A 23,180-nucleotide genomic window follows, 5' to 3' on the forward strand; every position below is an offset into this window, starting at 1 on the left:
AATAGAGTGGACAGTGAAAACTCCAGCAGCCCTGCTGTGTCTTATCCACCCATACCAGCACAGTCAGTAGTCAGTGTCACTGCAGTGCTGAGAATGATCCACCACCCAAATAATACCTGCTCTGTGGTGGTCCATCATAAAAGGGGGCGAACAAAGCATGCAGAAAAACAGATGGGCTACAGTCAGTAATTGTAGAACTACAAAGTGCTTTTATATGGTAAGTGAAGCCGATAAAATGGACAGTCGTACCTTGAAACTCCATGTCAAATGGTTCTGGGGGTGGCATCAAGTTTACAAGACATTGAGTTTCAAGGTATTTTTTCCCATAAGGATGTATGGGAAAACTGTTAATCTGTTCCATGGTCCTGTGGAACTGCATATATTTTAGGCTAATGTAAAATAATAGGGTTGTTTTTGACACTTCTACACTGAAAATAACACAAATATAATAAAAAGAAATCAATAAAAATACTATAAAACCGCCAATGTGGCAAAAGTGTGCGGTGCTCGCTGCACACACCATAGGTCACAACGGCACAGCCACTTCTCATGTGAACACGCCCTAGCACTTACCCCTTTGTTTACATTGCACGAACATCGAGTTTAATTTCTCGACGAAGGGTGTCGAGTTTCAAAGATTTCCAGTTTAGGGGATGTCGCGTTACAGGGTATGACTGTATACAAAATGCCTCAGTAAACAGAGGAAGTTTACTAAAAAGAAATGTCATATTTTTATATAATCTGTAACATTTCATTATAGACCCAAAAATGTAGTCCCACAAATCAATAAATCATCAAAATTGCAATGACATACAGTACAGGCCAAAAGTTTGGACACACCTTCTCATTCCTGTGGTTTCTCTTAATTTTTTTAAATTTTCTACATTGTAGATTAATACTAAAGACATCCAAACTATGAAGGAACACATATGGAATTATGTAGTAAACAAAAAAGTGTTAAACAAACCAGAATATGTTTTATATTTTAGATTCTTCAAAGTAGCCATCTTTTGCTTTAATGACAGATTTGCACACTCTTTGAAATTTTCTCAACCAGCTTTATTAGGTTTCCACCTGGAATGGTTTTCAATGAATGTTTGTGCCTTGTCTAGAGTGAATTTTTGGAATTTGTTGCTTTTTTAATGTGTTTGAGACCATCAGTTGGGTTGTGCAGAGGTAGAGTTGGTAAAATATAAAACATATTCTGGTTTGTTTAACACTTTTTGGTTCACTACATAATTCTTCATAGTTTGGATGTCTTCAGTATTAATCTACAATGTAGAAAAGAAAAATAATCAAGAAAAAACATTGAAGAGAAGGTGTGTCCAAACTTTTGGCTGGTGTGTCCAAACTTTTGGCCTGTACTGTACATTTTAACAGCGGATGTACAATTTTGTCTTTTACTTTTCATGATCAGTGATAAGCTCTTACCTGATCAGTCCAATGGGCTGGTGCTTGTAGAAGAAACTATATCTCGCCCACTCCTCATATAAGGTCTGCAGAGCGATGGAAAGATTTCAACAGATGTGTCATAAATCAAAATACAATCCACTTGTCAACAAAGCAGCCATGAAGTGATCCTTCCCCCATTTAATAGGAATGAAAACCAAATCCCCAGTGATGGATTCAAAACAACATTAAAAACCATTTCACATAAAATCTAGTCCCTAAATTGGATTTTCTAAACCCCTGGAATATGATGAATAGAAATAAACAAGGCAGGTTTGTTGTGGAGCTACTCATTCTGATAAATGATGTTGCTGTGATGAGATGCAATGTTTGTGTCAGGAAAAGCTAACAATTTGGACATAAATCTGTTGAAAAGCTATGAGAAGCAAGAGCTAGAAACAGATAAGACACGATATTTCAACTGCAACAAAGAAAAAATTAAAAAAGGAAGTGGCAGTGCCCAGAGTCATAAATCTATTTTCTTTCATTTGTATAGTAACACAACAACAGTGCAATTCCCTCAGTGCTTGTTTACAGAAAATTCAATGGCCAATTTGCTGCCTCTGACTCTTAAAACTAATTTTTTTTCCTCCAGCACAGATTTTCTTGGAGATTTGCCAACATGCCTGTTGATGCACAGCTTGCAGATGGTGGAGTATGAAATTATCCGGTTGCCTTGGTGACACTCATGCTGATAATTATTATGCAACAAAAGTGCTGATTAAGTGCCACAATGAGCTGGCGCGGGGCGTTTACCCACTTACAAGCGATAATTTAGAAATGTAAGTCGTACTTTTATGAGTGGTTTTTAAATAAGTATTTATATTTTTTACTTAATTAAGGAATTTGTGTACTTCTGCCACCTCTATGTGTAGAGGTATTTGAAAAAGAGTACACCATATGGAAACATCACTTCTTATTTTTGAATTAATGTGTTTCGGCCACAATAATTCCTAACAGGTGTTATAAATCAATTATATAAGGGAAATTATGTGCTTCCGATTTTGCAGCAACAGTTTAAGAAGGGGGGCGGCACGGTGGCTAAGTGTCCAGGTCCTTTTTATGCAGTGTTTGCATGTTCTCCCCGTGTCTGGGTGGGTTTCCTCCGAGAGCTCCGGTTTCCTCCCACAGTCCAAAAACACACAGTCAGGTTAATTGGAGACACTGAATAGCCCTGTAGCTGAATGTGTGTGTGTATATATATGTCTGTCTGCCCTGCGATGGACTGGCGCCCCGACCAGGGTGTTACTGTGTGCCTTGCACCCATTGAAAAGCTGGGATAGGCTCCAGCACCCTACCCCCAACGACCCTGATTGGCTAAGCGGTTAAGAAAGTGAGCAAGTGAGTGAGTTTAGAAAGAGCCCACTCCTCTTCCAGAATAAACTGGAACATGAATTAGGCTTTCTTGACCAACATCAGTGCCCCGCCAAACAAAAGCCCTTTTCACTGAATGGGCACAAATTCCCAGACACATTTACAGTCTTGTGAAAAGCCTACTCAGAAGAGGTCACACAGAGGTCACGCTATTTTAATAAAAAAAATTTTTTTTAAACGGGATGCCCAACAAGCTCATGGTCATGTGTCTAACTACTTTCGTCATGCAGCGTATATTAAATTTAGGTATTACAATTCAATGTCTCATACCTTTCGATCATTTGGTTCCGCATAAGGACCCTCAAGGTCTCCCTAGAATAAAAAACAGCAAATGAATACAACAAAATATGCAATTTTGGGGTTGGAGGGGTCTTTAAAAAATACATTCTTTTTGACTTTACTTACATCGTGTAATGGGTAGGCTGATGTATAAATTCCATGAGCAAGAAGGCTACTCATCCCTACAGACATGAAAGGAGCAGAGAGAAAAAAACATAATGTAAGGTGTTCTTTAAATTCCATCAGCAATCGGCATTTTCTTCTGATAAATTATCTGCAAGCTTTATATGGATTGTAGTGTTACAATGGGGTCAACTCCATATTAATACAAAGGGTTTTGAAATGGGCTGTCAAACATGATTTTTACACATACTTTTGGCCATTTAGTGTAAAACTATGTAAATTAATGTTAGATTCATTTTGTCTGCTATTCATCAGAATAAAAACTGATGCAGCTAAATGAACTAGTGTAAAAAACCATAATAGGAGGTGAAAGGATTGTACTTTTTTAATGTACAGTGTGATTCTTTAAGGTTAGAGTTTGCTGCTACATTGGATAAGAGGTTTTAAAATGAGATTACTCCACTTACTCATCACTTCCTTTCCACTTGAACACTTTATTCTTTTTATGATCGCGAGCACCTGAAACGGGAAACGTGAACAGAAATGTATGACGAAAGAAGCTAGCACACATCGCATTTTCCCCATTCCATTTCTTTCCAATTCCATACTGCCACTTCTCTGCTGCTTCCACTATCGTGTGCCCACTTGACACGTGAAGTTGCTGGCCGCTTCTTGGGTTAACTGTAGAACTGTGTCACATTTGGAGAATCACGCCCTGTGTAAATCCCCCACCACCTTTGCAGGCACCACGACCAGCCATATTATGCTGCATCTGCAGCAGCTCTGAGGAACCACATTGAATCCCTTCACTCAAGCACAGCCAATTAATTCCGTTGGATCCCTGGCCAGGTCAAAAGCACAGCTGATATTTAAGTCAAGAGCTCAAGCTTCAGAGGTGGTGGGCTAGCACATTAGGCCGCTGCGCTATCCAAGCACCAAATGTGAATTTTTAATGTCTTTAAATTATTCAAGCTTAGTCCACATTGAAGCTAAATTATGCACTTTAGTGTTTCTACAGATTTAACCGACTTTACACCAGTCAAATGCCAACTTATCACTGTTAGGCAGTCTTAACCTCAAGTATGTTAGAGCGCTTAAAATGAGATTAAACTGAAAAATGGGAGTTAAACATTAGGCTTTTTCCCCCAGCCTATTTACACCACAGCAGTATTCATGCAAGAAATCCCAAAATTAAGTAATTTGTTTATTATTTTTTTTTTTTTTTATTAATTTATTAGGATTTTAGTCATGTTTTACACACTTTGGTTACATTCATGACAGAACAGGTAATTACTCGTTACAGATTCAACAGTTCCAGTCTTTAACGTCAAACACAGTCATGGACAATTTTGGACAATTCCATTTCACCTCTCCTGCATGTCTTTGGACTGTGGGAAGAAACCGTAGAAACCCACACAGACATTGGGAGAACAAGCAGACTCTACACAGAAAAGGACCTGGATCGCTTCACCTGGGAATCAAACTCAGGACCTTCTTGCTGTGATTCTCCTCACAGCAACAATGGATTAAAAAATTTCTGCTAGTAATTATATTTTACAACGGCACAAAAGAGGCTGGTCTCCACGCCCAGCAAGGATTCATCGCCTTAATCTCTACACTATTAAACTTTGCTGTGTCACTGACTCCAGGCCACATTACTGATTGGCACTCTGTCTCCTAGAACATTCTAATGGGTCTGTACGCTTTAATCAATCACCTTTAGCTGCTTTGTGAACATAAGTCTAGAAAAAGGAATGTAAGGCACAAGTTTTAATACTTGTAATGAAGCTATAAACTTAAGTACATTTCTCTGTAATTACAGTTTTTCAGAAGCGACGGTTTTTGGCACTGTGACCAGATTCTCAAAAATGTAATGAGGTTAAAGGGAAACAAGCCACCCGCGTTGATTTTTCATCATCTTTTCGTCATCTAGTTAATCAACAACTTTGTTTTACATGGTCTTAAAGTACATAATACATACACCGATCAGCCATAACATAAAAACCACCACCTTGTTTCTACACTTACTGTCCATTTTATCAGCTCCACTGACCATATAGGAGCACTTTGTACTTCTACAATTACTGACTGTAGTCCACCTGTTTCTCTGCATGCTTTGTTAGCCCCCTTTCATGCTGTTCTTCAATTGTCAGGACTCTCCCAGGACCACTACAGAGCAGGTATTATTTAGATGGCGGATCATTCTCAGCACTGCAGTGACACTGGCATGGTGGTGGTGTGTTAGTTTGTGTTGTGCTGCTGCAGTTCTTAAACACCTCACGGTCACTCTGTGCCCACAGAGACCACTGATGAAGGTCTAGAAGATGACCAAGTCAAACAGCAGCAATAGATGAGCGATCGTCTCTGACTTTACATCTACAAGGTGGACCAACTAGGTAGGAGTGTCTAATAGAGTGAACAGTGAGTGGACATGGTATTTAAAAACTCCAGCAGCGCTGCTGTATCTGATCCACTCATACCAGCACAACACACACTAACACACCACCACCATCATGTCAGTGTCACTGCAGTGCTGAGAATGATCCACCACCTAAATAATGCCTGCTCTGTGGTGGTCCTGGAAGAGTCCTGACCACTGAAGAACAGCATAAGGGGGCTAACAAAGCATGCAGAGAAATAGATGGACTACAGTCAGTAACTCTAGAACATCAAAGTGCTTCTATATGGTAAGTGGAGCTGATAAAAATGGTCAGTGAGTGTAGAAACAAGGAGGTGGTTTTAATGTTATGGCTGGTTGGTGTACATTACAATCCATCCATACACGCATACATTAATTATGTATTAAGACATTCATATTAATTATTAATTAAAAAACATCGTTCTGGGTAATTAATGAATTAATGAGAGGCTGAATTGCCTCTCGTGAATAGAGGTTAATCTTCACTGCAGTTAAACAAATCACTTTCACTAAGGTAAATAAATCAAACATTTATATGCATGTGCATGTGCATGTAAATAACCCCTTAACCATTGCTCCCCTAGATTGAAAAGCCCTGCACTGAAGCAGCAGAGATGAGCACTGTTAACATAACTGTTAAAATAATTAACAAGCTTTAGGTTTCACTGACACTTACAATTGAGATGCGAGTACTGCTGTCGAAGAAGGACTCTCGATCGGAAAGATCAAACCTGTTAAGAGATGATGGAAAAGTTTTTTAAGCAGTGTAGAGTGTTACATTTCACATTAATGCTTCTTACAGGCAGATGGCTGTAAGTACATTATCATACACTGGTTACTTTAACACAGTAAGAGCGGAATTCAGAGAAGAGCTGCACGCATATTGCTAATTTATTACGGTAACTGTGCATATTGACATTTAAATAGCACACTATACTGTAGTTCCAAGCTGTGGATGATAATACTGTTCATACAAATAGTCGATACCTCTAGATAGTCAAAAAGGTGTTCACAAGGGAGGGTTTGGATATCTAGCTCAGAAAAGTCATTTTAGGAACCAGAACTGCCTGAAGTCTCTGCCCACTTCACAATGAATGGTAAGTAATGGTTTGTGATGGTGGTGGAAGGAGCTTCATCTCATTTGCTTGCCTAATGAGACCAGTATGTACATTAGCACACTGGAGGCAGATACAGCAATCCAAACTGAGACTACTGTACCTAACAGTACACCAAAACACTATCTAGCTGTGTAAAAAAAAACAGCTTTTATAATTACTACATGACCCTTTTCCCTACAATTTATTAATTCATTATGAGTAATTCTGGTCAGATACACAATTCTCTCAAGCCAGCATTGGCAAGAAATGGCTTAAACTCAAACTTTTTTTTACAATATTATTCATAATATAATAATAAGATAACAAACCTAACTATGAATTTAAGTCAAAAACAGTCGAATTGTCAATAGTCATAATCAACAAAGCAGTTTATGGTTTCATCATAATTAGTAGCTACATGTATACATACATAAAAAATATCAAATGTGGATATTCATTTTTATAAATATGTACCTACTACATACACTGATCAGCCATAACACTAAAACCACCTCCTTGTTTCCACACTCACTGTTCATTTTATCAGCTCCACTTAACATATAGAAGCACTTTGGACCACCACAGAGCAGGTATTATTTGGGTGGTGGATCATTCTCAGCACTGCAGTGACACTGACATGGTGGTGGTGTGTTAGTGTGTCTTGTGCTGGTATGAGTGGATCAGACACAGCAGCGCTGCTGGAGTTTTTAAATACTGTGTCCACTCACTGTCCACTCAATTAGACACTCCTACCTAGTTGGTCCACCTTGTAGATGTAAAGTCAGAGACGATCGCTCATCTATTGCTGCTGTTTGAGTTGGTCATCTTCTAGACCCTCATCAGTGGTTACAGAACGGGGCGCTGTTGGATGGATGTTTTTGGTTGGTGGACTATTCTCAGTCCAGCAGTGACAGTGAGGTGTTTAAAAACTCCATCAGGGCTGCTGTATCTGATCCACTCATACCAGCACAACACACACTAACACACCACCACCATGTCAGTGTCACTGCGGTACTGAGAATGACCCACCACCCAAATAATACCTGCTCTGTAGTCGTCCTGTGGGGGTCCTGACCATTAAAGAACAGCATGAAAGGGGGCTAACAAAGCATGCAGAGAAACAGATGGACTACAGTCAGTAATTGTAGAAGTACAAAGTGCTCCATCATGGTAAGTGGAGCTGATAAAATGGACAATGTGTGTAAAAGGAGGTGGTTTTAAATGTTATGGCTGATGTGTGTTTATACTTAATAATCTTTTTTATTTAAGTTGTCCGATAGTTACTAATTCTTGTACATGTATCTTACTTACAGATGTAGCTTTTCTCTGGAAAATGGATAAGACAGGTGCTTCTCAGTCTCGTCAGATTTTTCCTCGATTTGGGGACTCAGTGGTGCAGTCAGTTTTGCAAAAAAACTATTCATCTTCTCTACAATCCCAGTGCCTGGAAAGACCTTGTATTTCTAAAAAAAAAAAACATCATACAGAACAGAACTGGTTAAAGAATACTGTACAACCTACACTCAATGTACAAATATATGTAACGTTATTGAACTGGGAAAATGCTTATACTTTTTTAGTTGGCATCTTGAGCTTCATAAACTCAGCTTCTCGACAGAGTACGTGCCAGGGTGCATGGATCTTCAGGAAGCCCACGCCTGGGATTTTAGCCTAAAAAAAGACAGCAAAGGAAATCAAAGAGGACCCCAGTGTAACAGCAACATTGTACTTATAGGGTGGATAGTTCTAATAACAGCTTAACCCCTGAAATAGGATTATTTTATTCATCACAACCAATCCATTTAAGTAAAATTTCTAATAAAACAACTTCACACTGCAAGTTTCCAACAACAAATCTTTTCTTTACATGATATTGATTTGTCTGTTTTATGACACAAAGTCATGTTGAAAGATTAAATGTTTATATTTGAATTATTTTGTAAAAAAATACATTTATTGCAGTTTTTAGATTGTTTATATTTTATTTCCAATTTTGTAATTTCCAATACGTTGTTACTATTCCTCTGCTGCTTGCACCAACCCCATGATGGCTGAAAAGGGTTGCAGATTACCTCCCACCTTCGTGACACGTGAATTCACTAGCCACAATTTTTACACAATGTTGGGGGTAGTTTGGCAATTGGTTGTAGCAGAAGGGTCAGATTAGGGGCATAAGGGGACATGACATTGCTGGCAGTTGTAGCCTAGTGGTTAAGGTACTGGACTGGTAATCGAATGGTCACCGGTTCAAGCCCCACCACTGACAGGTTGCCATTGCTGGGCCCTTACACTTCAATTGCTTAGACAATATACTGTCACGGTACTGTAAGTCGCTTCGGATAAAAGCATCTTCTTAATGCTGAAAATGTAAATGACATACAAGGTAAATTAGTGAGCAGGTTTACCTGATGCTACATAACACTTAACTTATACTGCATAAGCTTATTTCTCCCCGAGTGATTCCACATTCTTGACATGTGAGAGTATTTATATCCATAAAAGTTGGAAAGCTGTCAAGCTGAAAACATATTTTGTGTTTTGCATTTGGTGCATGTTAAATATGCAAAGAACTATGTAAGGAACTATGTAAAGTGTTCTCTAGGTTTTAGCTGGAGCCCTAAGAACTTATCATAGCTATATAAAATACTGCAGTTAGATTGCAGGTAAAATGGCCCAAATTGGATCCTATTATATTCCCTCTAATATGCACGTGATTAGTCTCTTATTAGATTTCACGGCTGTGAGCAGCAGAAGATGGAATCTGACTATCAATTTCATTCTTGACCACACATTTGCTACTGAAAACTGAGACGTACCTGATCTGTGGACACGCAAATCTTAAAAGCTAGATTACAATTTATCCACCTTTGAAATAATTTCACACCCCTTACAGTTAATGATGTAAATTTCTAATAATAATGATAATAATAATCACTTGAACGGATTTGTTTAATAATCTGTGTATTTTTTACTGCCTCAAACAGATCAAACCCTTTCAGCAGGGGTAACACTTTGTAATTTTAACTCCATCATAAAAGCCCATGTTTGACATTTGTTTTACTGAGTTCATACAGAGTAATCTCCAGACCACCCAAGAAGGATGGGCCCTGCTGAGTCTGGTTCCTCTCAAGGTTTCTTCCTGTAATTTTCAGGGAGTTTTTCCTTGCCACAGTCGCCCTCGGCTTGCTCAACAGGGGTTTTTGTATCTGTTGGTCCTGGATTTTGTAAAGTTGCTTTGAGACAATGTCTATTGTAAAAAGTGCTATATAAATAAAGTTGACTTGACTGATTAGCTGATTAGCGTTTTGTGTATTTGAGGAACATGCTGTGAAGATGGATGAGGGTGGTATAGTACTGAATCGACCACATTTCTCCTGGAAAGGTAATTCCACCGGTGACCTGGTAAATCACTTGTTTTATTTAATCAATAAGTCATTTGGCCAGTCATTTTGTAATTACATTAATTCCAGAATATAGAATACATGACCATAAATTTAGCAAAGCCAGTTAACAACGTTGGGTAATGGATGATTTATTCAAGGATGACTGGAATATGCTAAAAACATTTACATTAGTCATTAATACAATGATATATTTTTTTAAATGTTAGTATTTTGTGTCTATAGTGAACTGCGTGGTCACTAACAAAGTTAAACTAGTTAGTCAGAACAGGGTTGATAAGATGGTGCTGGAATGTGCTGTCTACGCTCCTGGTAAGGTGTTCACGGTCACGTAATTTAGACATAATAATGTAGACTGCAACCAAACTAACATGGCTTCACCAGCCATTCTGTAAGACGTGGCTTCCTGTGCATTAATGGGGGAGGTGAGTTCCTAGCTTAAGGCTAGCAAAAAAAAAGAACAAAAATACTGTACGTAAACAGAAATGTTCTCAGCTAGACATGACTGATTTCTCATTGGTTGCATTTTTTCATAATTTGTCAGGATGCCATTCTCAATGCTATAGAAGCGCAGGTTCATTCTGAGCAATGCAGCAGTGGGTACAGTAGTGGACTTTTCTATGGTCATAATGTGAATGATTTTAGTTCTGGTCTATATGGCAGAGCAGTTAATAAGCTCTATGTACAATCATTCAGCACTACAGACATATTTATGAGACTTTGTCAGCTATACATTTAGACAAAACAGCTGTTTAAAATGCCTTAACAGACAGGTTGTTGGTAAGTCTATTGTCTTAGTAAGTACCAATGTATAAACGCCTCTACAGTAATGTGAGAATGCACAAAGGAGTTTTAAAAAAAGTGTTAGCCCGACATTGCACTTCTCTATTTGCATTAATTATGTTCCTACATGATAATCCTGCAATTTGAATGCAGTGTATTCCTATACGCAACAAAGAACAATGAGAATCAGTTCTGCAGTGTTCTGGTTGATGGAGACAGGAGATTCCTTTTGTTTCTCTCCTGCTTGAGGGTGCATTATGTAAGATCAGCTTCGTGTCCTGCTGTTGTTATAACAGCAAACCCACACATCATGTCTGACCCTGTCTGTACCGACTCAACCACCGCATTCTGTTCCTCTATAGTACAAAACACAAGCCTGTCATTCCTCTTTTGGAATTTACTTAAATGGGTGATATTTTAACGCTCATTCATAAAAGGCTGATATCCTTTCCAAAAAATGATAGCACAACAATGGTCATGCAGGCTGCACAGCTTGCACTGTGGCAGAGTGGCAGAATGCAAAGGGCAGAACCTGAATGTTGTTTTCTAGGTGATGTACACTCACTGACCATAAAACCCCAACTGACCAATTTGATTTGGATGCTGGACCATGTCTTTTTTCAGTGGACATGCTGTTAGCATTATATTTTGATTGGAGCACATTTCTCCACACAGCACTGACACTGAGGTGTTAAACAATCATACCAGTACAACAAACACTACTACCATGTTAAAACCAGTGCAGTGTTGAGAATGGTCCACCATCCAAACAACATCTGGACAGTGGGGGTCCTATGGGTATCCATCCACTAAAAAATGGGCTACAGCCAGTATTTGAAAACCCCCAAAAAAGGCTTTTTATGGTATGTGTTCTGACATTACACTATGCAAGGGAGCCACAGGCAATGAAATGTTTGCAGGTCAAATGAGTTTTATTGACATTTCCACCACATACTGGCACAGTACACAGTAAACCAACATTCCTTCAGGACCTACAGGTGCTACATGAAACGACACACAACTAACTAAAGTGTGAGTGTGCAAATGTGTCTGATACAGGAATGGTGCAGAACAAAATCGTGCAAGCAGAACAGACAGTGCAGACAGTTTAATGACCAAGTGAGCTAAAAAAAGTAAAGATATCCAAATGTGGTCCATTAACACATGATTTAACAAATTAGGTGTAAAGGAATACGCTTGAACAATGCCCTGATTTTGGATAAATTGTAAAGTCAAATGCAAACCTGGCCTGACTTCAAAAATGCTCCCTGAGTAGGCACAATTTTGTCCAGAAAAAGAGTGAATGCTGTTACAGCTGGGGCCAACTTCATATTATTGATCATGGTTTTAAAATAGCCAGCATGCTCATGGTGTGGTGTTCTTATAGTTTTGGTCACATAAGTGTACAAACCTTCAGTGTACAAGTGAAAAACAATTCCAGCTTTTAAAGAGATACAAAACTGACATAATAATAGAATAATGGATAATTATGTGGTTGTGTCCTTTTTAAATAATTGCTGTTATTAACAAGCAAACACGGTTTCAGTGCTGGAGGGTGGAGAGTAGCCAACAGCTTGCTAAGTGCAGTCAGTAATAAAAACAAGCAGACAGTTGGTTAGAGAGATATCTAAATTAACTGTGGCCACAACTGACAATTAAATTAAAATGAAAGCTGCATTATGTAGAATTATAGGTATTATAATTATAGGGGCATAGGTCTAATAGAGTGGACAGTGAGTGGACACGGTATTTAAAAACTCACGCATCGCTGCTGTGTCTGATTTAATGTTATGGCTGATCAGTGTATTTGCCTGACACTCGCTGCCTCCGACGCGTGCGTAGTCCACGACCCCTTCTTATTTGCCCGAACTTCGGCCAGTGTCGCGCACGGAGAGTCACACACTGATCTCCACGTTCCTCCACTTCTGCACAGGCACCTTGGGCTACTAACCAGGGAGTAACTCTGGGAGTTCAGAATCCCAGTGCTGCTGTGCTAGTGAAAGAGCCCAGCAAATATTTTTTCTGCTAAACTGAATAAATCAGAAATTAATTTTCAATTTAAATTCTACCGATTTATAGTATGTGGGTTTGTTTTATATCACATCATATATACTAGGTCATGTGTGAACAAGATACCTGAAGAATTGCAGTGTGAAGCTGAATTTGGTAAAGTGTCCAGGTAAAGAGGATTTCACCAGGTCACCAGTTTACTTATGCGCTTTACCACAAGTCACAAAGCATAAGTTGTTTTAAACTAGTTCCATGAACATGAAATGTGTTCAGTGTACTTCAATAACCTTCCCAATCACCAGAACTAAATCCAATAGAGCACCTTTAGATTTTGGCAGAACCAAAGACTGGCAGCATAAATGGAACAGACCAAAATCTTATAGACATAAAATTCGAGACAGATGTCCTTCCTAATTAAGTAATTGGTGGATGTATTTGTCACATCGTCTTTAACATCTTAATCACATAATTTCTTAATGAAGAAATGCAACGTTCAGTTTACCAGATTCTGAAGTGAAACAAGGACACAAAAGCACTGCAAACTCATAAAACACTGACAAAATGAAACCTCACCTCTTCCTCATCCTTCTCCAGCTCAAGTCCCATCTCCATAAGCTTTTGTTCAAACTCCTTTCTGATGATTCGCTCATCGTTCTCAGGGTTTTCTGGGTCATCTTGAGGAGCAAAGTTAGCTGAGCTGTGTTTATTAGAACAGCAAAGGCAGGTTTTCACTCTCTTAAAACAGGTGTTGGAAGAGTCTTGGTCGGTGTACTGGGGTTTCTCTACATGGTAGGTTAAAACGTAATCGGCACGCCTTTGCCCGTCCAGAAAATATGGCCCCAGGTTCGAATGTTGAGTCGTCTTGCCTGGAACGGTTAGAAACTGGTGGGCAGAAAGAAGACATGGCTGAGAGAGGTAGTACATGTCAGCACATCATTCTCAACATGGATTTTTACTTTACAAGGCACCCCATGAGATCATTTAAAGTCATCATCATCAACACAATATGAATAGAATAGAATAGTAAATAAATTAATGTTAAAAAGTAACTGCCCTCTTATGAATTACCGTTGTTATTGCCTATAGAAGTCATCCAGCTGCTGATGCAGCAAAGCACTTTCACAGCCACATTTTACTATTGAGATAATGTTTATACTATAAATAAAGTGTTTGATTCATTTGCCAGACCCTTTACTGTCTATAGATGTTTTCTATTGGGTGCCATGTATATTATTATTGCTCTCTTGATAATGCATAGTCATAAACAAACTATTGTTTGACTTTCCTTGAATAAATTTACATCTTTCGTGGATACTGCTTTTGTTCCAATCATGATTCCAATCACCTACTGATATTACCAATTTGAAATCACATCAGTATTGAGTATTTACCTCATTACTAGCCCTAAATCGTCCCAACTTTTTTGAAATGTGCTGCAGGCCTGCAATGTAAAATTATAATAAGTTGAATTATTCTATGTTATTTTGTGATGATCGTGGTTTTGAGTAAAGTATGTGTATGTAAACCAAACAATACTGCATTCTTTTGGTCATAAAGAACATTACAATAACAAAAACCCACCAACATTCATTATAGCACCAGATTGTTAACAACAATTCATTTATTTTTATTTGGGCGGCACGTTGGCTAAGTAGGTAGCACTGTCGCCTCACAGCAAGAAGGTCCTGGGTTCGATCCCCAGGTGGGGCAGTCTGGGTCCTTTCTGTGTGGAGTTTGCATGTTCTCCCCATGTCTGCGTGGGTTTACTCCGGGTGCTCCGGTTTTCTCCCACAGTCCAAAAGACGTGCAAGTGAGGTGAATTGGAGATAGAAAATTGTCCGTGACTGTGTTTAATATAAACTTGTGAACTGATGAATCTTGTGTAATGAGTAACTACCTTGTCTGTCATGAATGTAACCAAGAGTGTAAAATATGACGTTAAAATCCTAATAAACAAGCAAACAAACATATTTTTATTTTTACATTTTTTTAGGGCTGTGGATTTACTTGAGTTTTATTCCACATGATTTGCCAAGACTCGTATTAATCTGATAGTTTACCAATGACACTACGTAAAATGTAGTGTTTTTTAAGCCTCTTAAACTCCACTGAGCCACTAACAGGTCCAAAATCAATAATGTTGTTAATGGAAGAGCATATATGGAGAACTATCTGTTGCATATGGAGGCTTTTAGTTATTTTTAAAATAGTCAATTTAGCTCAATTTATTTCCATTAGCCACTGCTACTGCACTATGGAAGAGCATTGGTCTGAAGGTAATTATCTATACAAAGCATCCACATGTACAATTTTGTCACTATTTATGCTGCTCTATTTATTAAAAAGATAACACTAAACCCTCATAAACAGTAAGCAGAGAGAAGTCTCCAGGACCTGTGAGTTTGCTGCACCACGGGGCCACCCCAAACACAAACAAATCAATAAAGAGGTGTATACTGATATATTTAAGTCAGCGTTTGTGTCTAGACTGGCAGCTGCGTGGTTTTTCCCAGCATATAGGCTGTGTGAAAATGTCACCACATTCATCAGGAGAGCCACTCAGCCTCCCTTCTACTCTGCAACATGGTCAGTGCTCTTAGAGAAAAATCAAACCACAGGCTGTGCTGACAAAAATGGCTGTGCACCTGTGGGCAGGAAAACAATAAACGGTTGTGTTCTGCTTTACTTATTTATGATGCTGCCTACAGTTCAAATCACACCACAAATAATTGCATTCTATGATTTACTGAGGTGCTGCGTTGAGAAACTAGAAGGGGTTAAGAATAAACGATGCTCTTATTCTCTTTGTAGATGGACGTCTGGGACTAATATCAAGCAACACATAGCGCGAACCAATTACAGCAACTCACTGGATTTAAGTCTGAGATCAATATCCAGTCTTAACACAGCACTACTGCAGAACATGAAAGTAATACCAGGCTGGATTAGAATAAAGAAAACCAAACAAAAAGCATTTCTTGAAATAAAAAGAAAAATCAACACATGGGCTGCTGGAGGTATTTTTAATCTGGAATATAAGGATGATATACTCCTTCCAACAATCCTCTCTTAAAATGTATAAATAGGCATTTAATTTAAATGAATTAAGGTGATTGTTATGACAAGTGCTTTATTTTCATCTTTCTAACTTGGACACTTGCCGGCATTCTACTGGCCATATCTTTTTTTACAAAGTACAATATACACAAATCAGCCATAACGTTAAAACCACCTCCTTGTTTCTACACACACTGTCCATTTTATCAGCTCCACTTACCATATAAAAGCACTTTGTAGTTCTACAGTTACTGACCGTAGTCCATCCATTTCTCTACATACTTTTTAAACCTCCTTTTACGCTGTTCTTCAATGGTCAGGACCCCCACAGAGTAGGTACTATTTGGGTGGTGGATCATTCTCAGCACTGCAGTGACACTGACATGGTGGTGGTGTGTTAGTGTGTGTTGTGCTGGCATGAGTGGATAAGACACAGCAGTGCTGATGGAGTTTTTAAACACCTCACTGTCACCGCTGGACTGAAAATAGTCCACCAACCACAAATATATCCAGCCAAAAGCACCCCATGGGCAGCATCCTGTGACCTCTACAAGATGATCAACTCAAACAGCAGCAATAGATGAGCGATCGACTCTGACTTTACTTCTACAATGTGGACCAACTAGGTAGGAGTGTCTAATAGAGTGGACAGTGAGTGGACAAGGTATTTAAAAACCCCAGCAGCGCTGCTGTGTCTGATCCACTCATACCAGCACAACACACACTAACACACCACCAGCATGTTAGTGGGGGCTAACAAAGCATGCAGAGAAACTAATGGACTACAGTCAGTAATTGTGGAACTACAAAGTGCTTCTATATGGTAAGTGGAGCTGATAAAATGGACAGTGAGTGTAGAAACAAGGGGATGGTTTTAATGTTATGGCTGATCTGTGTATAAAACCACATGCCACTAACTTTGTTCCAGCACAGGTGCCCCTGTACAGAACGCTAGGTCAATACCAGCATGGTTTGTAGAGCCTGGAATGGAGGAACATATGTGGCCAGCATAGCGCTTTAACCCCAGTAAACATATTTGGGATACATAGTTGGAATGTCACTTATGAGCCAGGTTGTCTAAGCCAACATCAAACCCTGACCTTGCAAAAGCTCTTTAGATTAAAAGGCACAAATTTACCCGGACATACTCCGCAAGCCCCATAGTAATGCCCAATGTTTTTGGAATTTGATGTTTGAGCTTACAGTCAGATATTCACAAGCCAAACCAATCACTGCACAGTGACAGATACAGCAGCTCCCACTCATTATTCAAATATTGTGTTTTTTACTGCTGCTCTGATGGAGTGGGGGCTGCACTGCAACATTGGGTTTAATCCTGGCTTTTGGTTACGGTCTGAATAGTTTGAAATGTTCTCCTCGTGTCTGTCAAGTCTTTCCTAGGTTCTCTGGGTGTGTTTCAATTCAAAAACTTGCAGAAAGTGGGTTACATGACGCTTTATGATTAGACTGGTGCCCTGGCTGTGTTGTATTCCCACTGTACGGACACTGCTTGAAATGGGTGTCTAAAAAATCCAAAGTCAAATTTTACTATGATGAACAATGAGGTAAATCCAAACTAACCTGATCCCAAAGTCACAATTCAATACGACAATCGAAGTTTCAAGCCAGCATTGAGTTTTTAGCACCATAGCCAACAATCGTAAATTAAAAGAAACATTTCCGCATTTCTTATGACGGGTGGATTATTATTATTTTTTTTAATTTAGCACGTCCAATTTTCGTCCCATCTATCATCCTCTCATTAGTGCGGATTCCTGCTCCTGATTGGGGCTGACGAGGCCGTTCCACGCCTCCTCTGAAACGTGCACAGCCAATCGACCAACTTATCACCCACACTTGACGAGTGTAGCGTGGCAGAGTACTGTGCACGGAGGATCACACACTCCGCCACACCCCCTCCCGTCTCCATACAGGCGCCACCAACCAGAGAGAGCATCCCCTACGGTCTCAAGTCCCGCCCCCCACCTGGACAACCGGCCAATCGTTGTCCATAGCCGCCCAGCCTCGACCGTGAAGGCAGAGCTGGATTCGAAACGACGCTCCTTCGAAATCCAGCTCTGGTTGCAGCGCGTGTCTTTTACCGCTGCGCCACCTGAGCGGGGGTGGATTTGTTTTCAATGTTTGCATAGTTTCGCCTAAAATTTTATACGCTTTATACACAGAGCCAAACCCAAAAGCATGCAAACAAATACAAAATTTACATGCAAATCCCAAGCTGTGCAAATACGCAGTGAAAAAAAAGAAGGAAAAAATGGTACAACAAATAAGAGCACGAGAACAAAAATGGAGGCATGTTTGCATGCATTTAACTAGCTATAAACATTGTAGTATATCACTTTGCTTAAGTTTGAACAAAGCCATGCTATGGAAAAAGAACACAGAACCCTACACAACAATACAGACTGATATCGATAGCTTTTTAAAGACTCGGCTGCTCCTGTTAGGGGTCGCCACCACAGTGGATCATTCAACCGCAAGTTTGGTTTGGCACAGTTTTTAAGCCTGATGTGCTCCCTGGTGCAACCCCCTATTTAGCTGGGCATGCGACCAGCACTGCTGACCTGTCCGAGTTGTTTCCTGCCTTTCGCCCAATTAATTAATTCGCCCACCATGACCGTTCAATTTTGCGTCTCTGCTGGAAGTCTTTTCCAAAAGGTAATTCTTTAATTCCAGACAATAAACCTGAAGGTTAATTCTGAGTCAATTTCACACACTGGAATTAATTCACACACTAACAGCATGAAGTCAAAAATCCACTCTCAACAAAGACATGGTTTGAGCAGGGGAAACTCCAACAGCATTCCTCCCTCCCATTAAAGCCATTTAGGATGAGTAAGAATGTTGGTTGGAAACCAGGAGGTCCTTCAGGTCCATCATTAGATCCTGTGTCATTTTGCGTATTTTACAAAATAGGCACAAATTGCCACAAACACACTCTTAAATCTAAAAATGAAAACGGTCCAGAATAATGCCTATAAAGCATTTTAACACATTTCACCGCTTTACAGCTTAGTACAACCTTACAGAATGGTAAACATATTCTCACCAGATCTGACTTACTATAGAATCATCCTCGTTCTCTAAACCATCCTCAGGAGTTTTTAAATCATCTAGGTTGGACCCCATGTCCTCTCCTGGAACAGAGTCGTACTGGTCATTCCCCCACATCTCTGCCTCTTCTCCCAGCTGTTGAGCTCTTCCGGGATCGTCCGGGCTGTTGTGAACCAACGAGGTTCCACCTGACAGGACCAGAGGAAAGTACATTACTTAAGTAAAATTACTTAAAGGACAGGCAGTGGGTTGTTAATCAGAAATGCTGCAGAAGCTACACATAGCTGTATGTAAGTTTTATGTTGCAATAGAGATGTGGCTACTTCATACTGCTCGTTACACTCCGTTAAATCACAGATAAAATGTATTTTAGAGTCACTGAACCAACCAGAGAAAAAGAAATGTTACAAAAATGTGGATATACAGGTGGTTGACAAAGAGAAGGCCAAACAATGTATTCATTCACTGATAAAAAGTAAGATCAACAGTCTACACTTCAAAATTTGAAGTTGAAAATCTGATTCCAAAACAACAGGCATTAATATGGAGTTTCCTCCGCCACCTCTAACCTTTTGGCAGATATAACAGCAACCACCTTTCTGGAAAAAGATTCCATTAGATTTGGAATCTGTGTCTGTTTAGTCAAAAGAGCATTTGTATGGTCACGCATTAGAAGGCCTGGTTCCCAACTGACATTCAAAATAATCTGAAAGACCTTAGGTGGGGCCGAGGTCAGGGCTCTGTGCTGGGCAATGAAGTTTATTCATACGGTCAAAATGCTTTTATCGACCCCTGGGCACCAGGCAGAAATAACCTTGATTTTTAAAACCTTTTAGCAACATTGGTAACTCAAACACCCAAACCCAATAACTGGGAGAGCTGACTTTATGTTGTAGATATACATCGATCAGGCATAACACTAAAACCACCTCCTTGTTTCTACACTCACTGTCCATTTTATCAGCTCCACTTACCATATGGTAGCACTTTGTAGTTCTACAATTACTGACTGTAGTCCATCTGTTTCTATGCATGTTTTGTTACCCCCCTTTCATGCTGTTCTTCAATTGTCAGGACCACTACAGAGCAGGTATTATTTGGGTGGTGGATCATTCTCAGCACTGCAGTGACACTGACATGGTGGTGGTGTGTTAGTGTGTGTTGTGCTGGTATGAGTGGATCAGACACAGCAGCGCTGCTGCAGTTTTTAAATACCGTGTCCACTCACTGTCCACTCTATTAGACACTCCTACCTAGTTGGTCCACCTTGTAGATGTAAAGTCAGAGACGATCGCTCATCTATTGCTGCTGTTTCAGTTGGTCATCTTCTAGACCTTCATCAGTGGTCACAGGACGCTGCCCATGTGGCGCTGTTGGCTGGATATATTTTTGGTTGGTGGACTGTTCTTAGTCCAGCAGGGACAGTGAGGTGTTTAAAAACTCCAGCAGCGCTGCTGTGTTTGATCCACTCATACCAGCACAACACACACTAACACACCACCACCATGTCAGTGTCACTGCAGTGCTGAGAATGATCCACCACCTAAATAATACCTGCTCTGTGGGGGTCCTGACCAGTGAAGAACAGCATGAAAGGGGGCTAACAAAGAATGCAGAGAAACAGATGGACTACAGTCAGTAATTGTAGAACTACAAGTGCTTCTATATGGTAAGTGGTGCTGACAACATGGACAGTGTGTGTAGAAACCAGGAGGTGGTTTTAATGTTATGGCTGATCGGTGTATAGTGTATTTAAAAAAAAAAAAAAAAAGATATTGAGTAAAACATGTGATTTCTTGCCTTTATAGTGCTGAATATGAGTCAGTGAAATGTGGCTTTGGACACTCTGCAGCAATTAAGGTGCCACCAACAACCAGGTGTATTTAAGTTATTTTATAATCATATGTACATCCCAAGTCCAAAGACACTATTGCCTATAATATTATATTTAGTCATTATTATATTAGTCATTATTATAGTCACAATTATAAATAGACATTATTATACAATAGAAGTGGATAATGCTATAAAGCTACCAGTTACAACCATAGGTAAAATACATCTAAAAAATGGTTAATTAATTATTGTCAGAATATAGTATGGAAGGTTCTGCCCATGTTCGACAAACTAAACTGACAAACCGACAGAGAAAGTTGTATATAAAGACACCTACAACTAAAAAGCTCACAAAAATGTCTGATGTAATAGATTTGCATTTAACAGAGCCATGCCAGTAGAACATTGAATTCCATCCTAATTGTATGTGTAATTAAAAACTATTGAAATACTGTTCAAGAACACACATTTTCAGATTTTAATTAATTATGCTGGTGAATTTATTATGCAAAGGTACATGGAAAATCATTGCAATGTTGCCGTCCTATCTGGGATGTTCTGTGCAAGCTGGTCACTCTAAGATGGAGCAGTGATTTTGGACATTTCTGTGATATTGGACATGACGCCACCTGAAGGTTTTGGAGTCTGGGATGCACAAATGCCTTAAATGTATTTTATTTACATTTATTGACAATGTGGTCAAATAAAAGAGGTACTGTAAAATAATATGATGCAGGTCATGTATTTTTGACATGAATCTTAAGAAAGACTGAAATGGACTGAAAACTACATCTCATTTTACAAACATTAATACATATGACTGTATCTACGATACATGGTTATTTCCCCCAAATTCCAAAATACAGTCGTTTATTTATTTTCACTAACCACTAACCACTTCATCCTGGTCCCGAGTGAGTCAGGTCTGTCGTTAATCGTAAAGTACCAGTGCAAAGATGAGCTGACACACCCTTGACAACATGCAGTTCATTTCAGGACATCACATACTGGCTGAGACCTAGGAGCAATTTACAGTACTGTCATATTTTAGGAGGTAGGGGAGAAAATACTAAACTCATCACAAACAATGACAAAAGAAAATAATCAGACCACCATCAGATTACCAGTGTACCACCAGGTGTTGCAGTGTGCCTACACATCATTCATCATCATTTGATCATTCATTTATTGTCATCTCATGGAGCAGGGCATTAACAGTCACTTACACCTGGACACCTGGGGGCAATTTGGTGCAACCACCTCTTGCAGGTATCTGGGAGATGGGAGTAATGTCAGGTATCTAGAGGAAACCCACGCAGACATTGGAAACTCTCCTAGCACAATGGGTGCTGAGGTTCGATTCTCTCCTCTATTTACCGTAGCTGTGTGGAGTGTTCCTTTCTTCCGTTCCTTCTATCTCTAAAACATGCAACATCTGAGTGTACTACCTCAAATTATCCTGCGATTTTAGTGTGTAAGTAAATGTGGACCGACCACGCGTGACCCTAACCGGATTGAAGCGGATAGCCACGAAGAAATGAATGAAATAAAACGGCATATGGAAGAATTGAATAAACTCGTGCGGTGTTCACGTTCAACCAACATTTTTTTACATTTTAGTTCAACACTGACGCGCACGCTTAACTCAAAAGCTTCGGAATTTAATACTAAATACATTTTGTGTTAAGTATAAATGTAAACCGTTTCCGAAAAAAACAGAAAACAAAGCTGTCATCTGAAAGTGTTGTCCTTAAATTGAACTGACATCGGATGGATTGCCAAACACTCAAAATTCAAGCAACAGCAGCTTTAGTAAGGTAACTCACCCGAGTGGGCATCTTCACTCGCCCTCGGACAATTTGCATCACCTTCTGCCTCCATTCATGCACGCTAGTCAAATATCCCTATTAAATTAATACAAAACGACACTTTAGGCTTTGCTTAGATACTGGAAGAAAATCGGCGTCCTCGGTCCTGTGCCCGCCAGTCCTGCCAAATACTATCTGTTCTGTCAGAGATGCTCGAACAGGCATCGTAATACACCATCACTGGGGAAGCGGATTGGATGAGCAACGCGATTTCGATCCACCCACTAAAATGTGCTTTTACACAAGATATAAACATTCCTCTAAATCTACTCCGATCTACATAAAATGAAAACAAAAGGAAAAGACATGCAGTGCTTACAGCTTAGAGATCAAAATCCAATTCCATTATTTTAAAATACTATAAGTGTCAAGCTGTTGCATCCAGACCATGGGTGCATTCCAGTTTATTACT

At 39.5% G+C, this 23,180-nt stretch overlaps 1 protein-coding gene across 1 annotated transcript in view; it reads right to left on the minus strand.

Moving 5' to 3' along the window:
* The window catches only part of ano1a (anoctamin 1, calcium activated chloride channel a), a 41,815-nt gene extending 19,034 nt beyond the window's left edge, over positions 1–22,781 (minus strand). Inside the window, exons 1-11 of the mRNA XM_063012489.1 lie at positions 22,727–22,781; positions 19,074–19,252; positions 14,327–14,353; positions 13,509–13,796; positions 8,314–8,412; positions 8,053–8,204; positions 6,321–6,375; positions 3,693–3,744; positions 3,229–3,284; positions 3,094–3,135; positions 1,432–1,496 (exon numbers count right to left, since the gene is read on the minus strand). Of these exons, the coding sequence (XP_062868559.1) occupies positions 1,432–1,496; positions 3,094–3,135; positions 3,229–3,284; positions 3,693–3,744; positions 6,321–6,375; positions 8,053–8,204; positions 8,314–8,412; positions 13,509–13,796; positions 14,327–14,353; positions 19,074–19,252; positions 22,727–22,781 (1,070 nt within the window). The remainder of the gene's footprint in view (positions 1–1,431; positions 1,497–3,093; positions 3,136–3,228; positions 3,285–3,692; positions 3,745–6,320; positions 6,376–8,052; positions 8,205–8,313; positions 8,413–13,508; positions 13,797–14,326; positions 14,354–19,073; positions 19,253–22,726) is intronic.
* Between the last annotated feature and the right edge of the window lie 399 nt (positions 22,782–23,180).

This window comes from Trichomycterus rosablanca, chromosome 17 (genome assembly GCF_030014385.1).
Source record: "Trichomycterus rosablanca isolate fTriRos1 chromosome 17, fTriRos1.hap1, whole genome shotgun sequence".
NCBI classification, from domain to species: domain Eukaryota; kingdom Metazoa; phylum Chordata; class Actinopteri; order Siluriformes; family Trichomycteridae; genus Trichomycterus; species Trichomycterus rosablanca.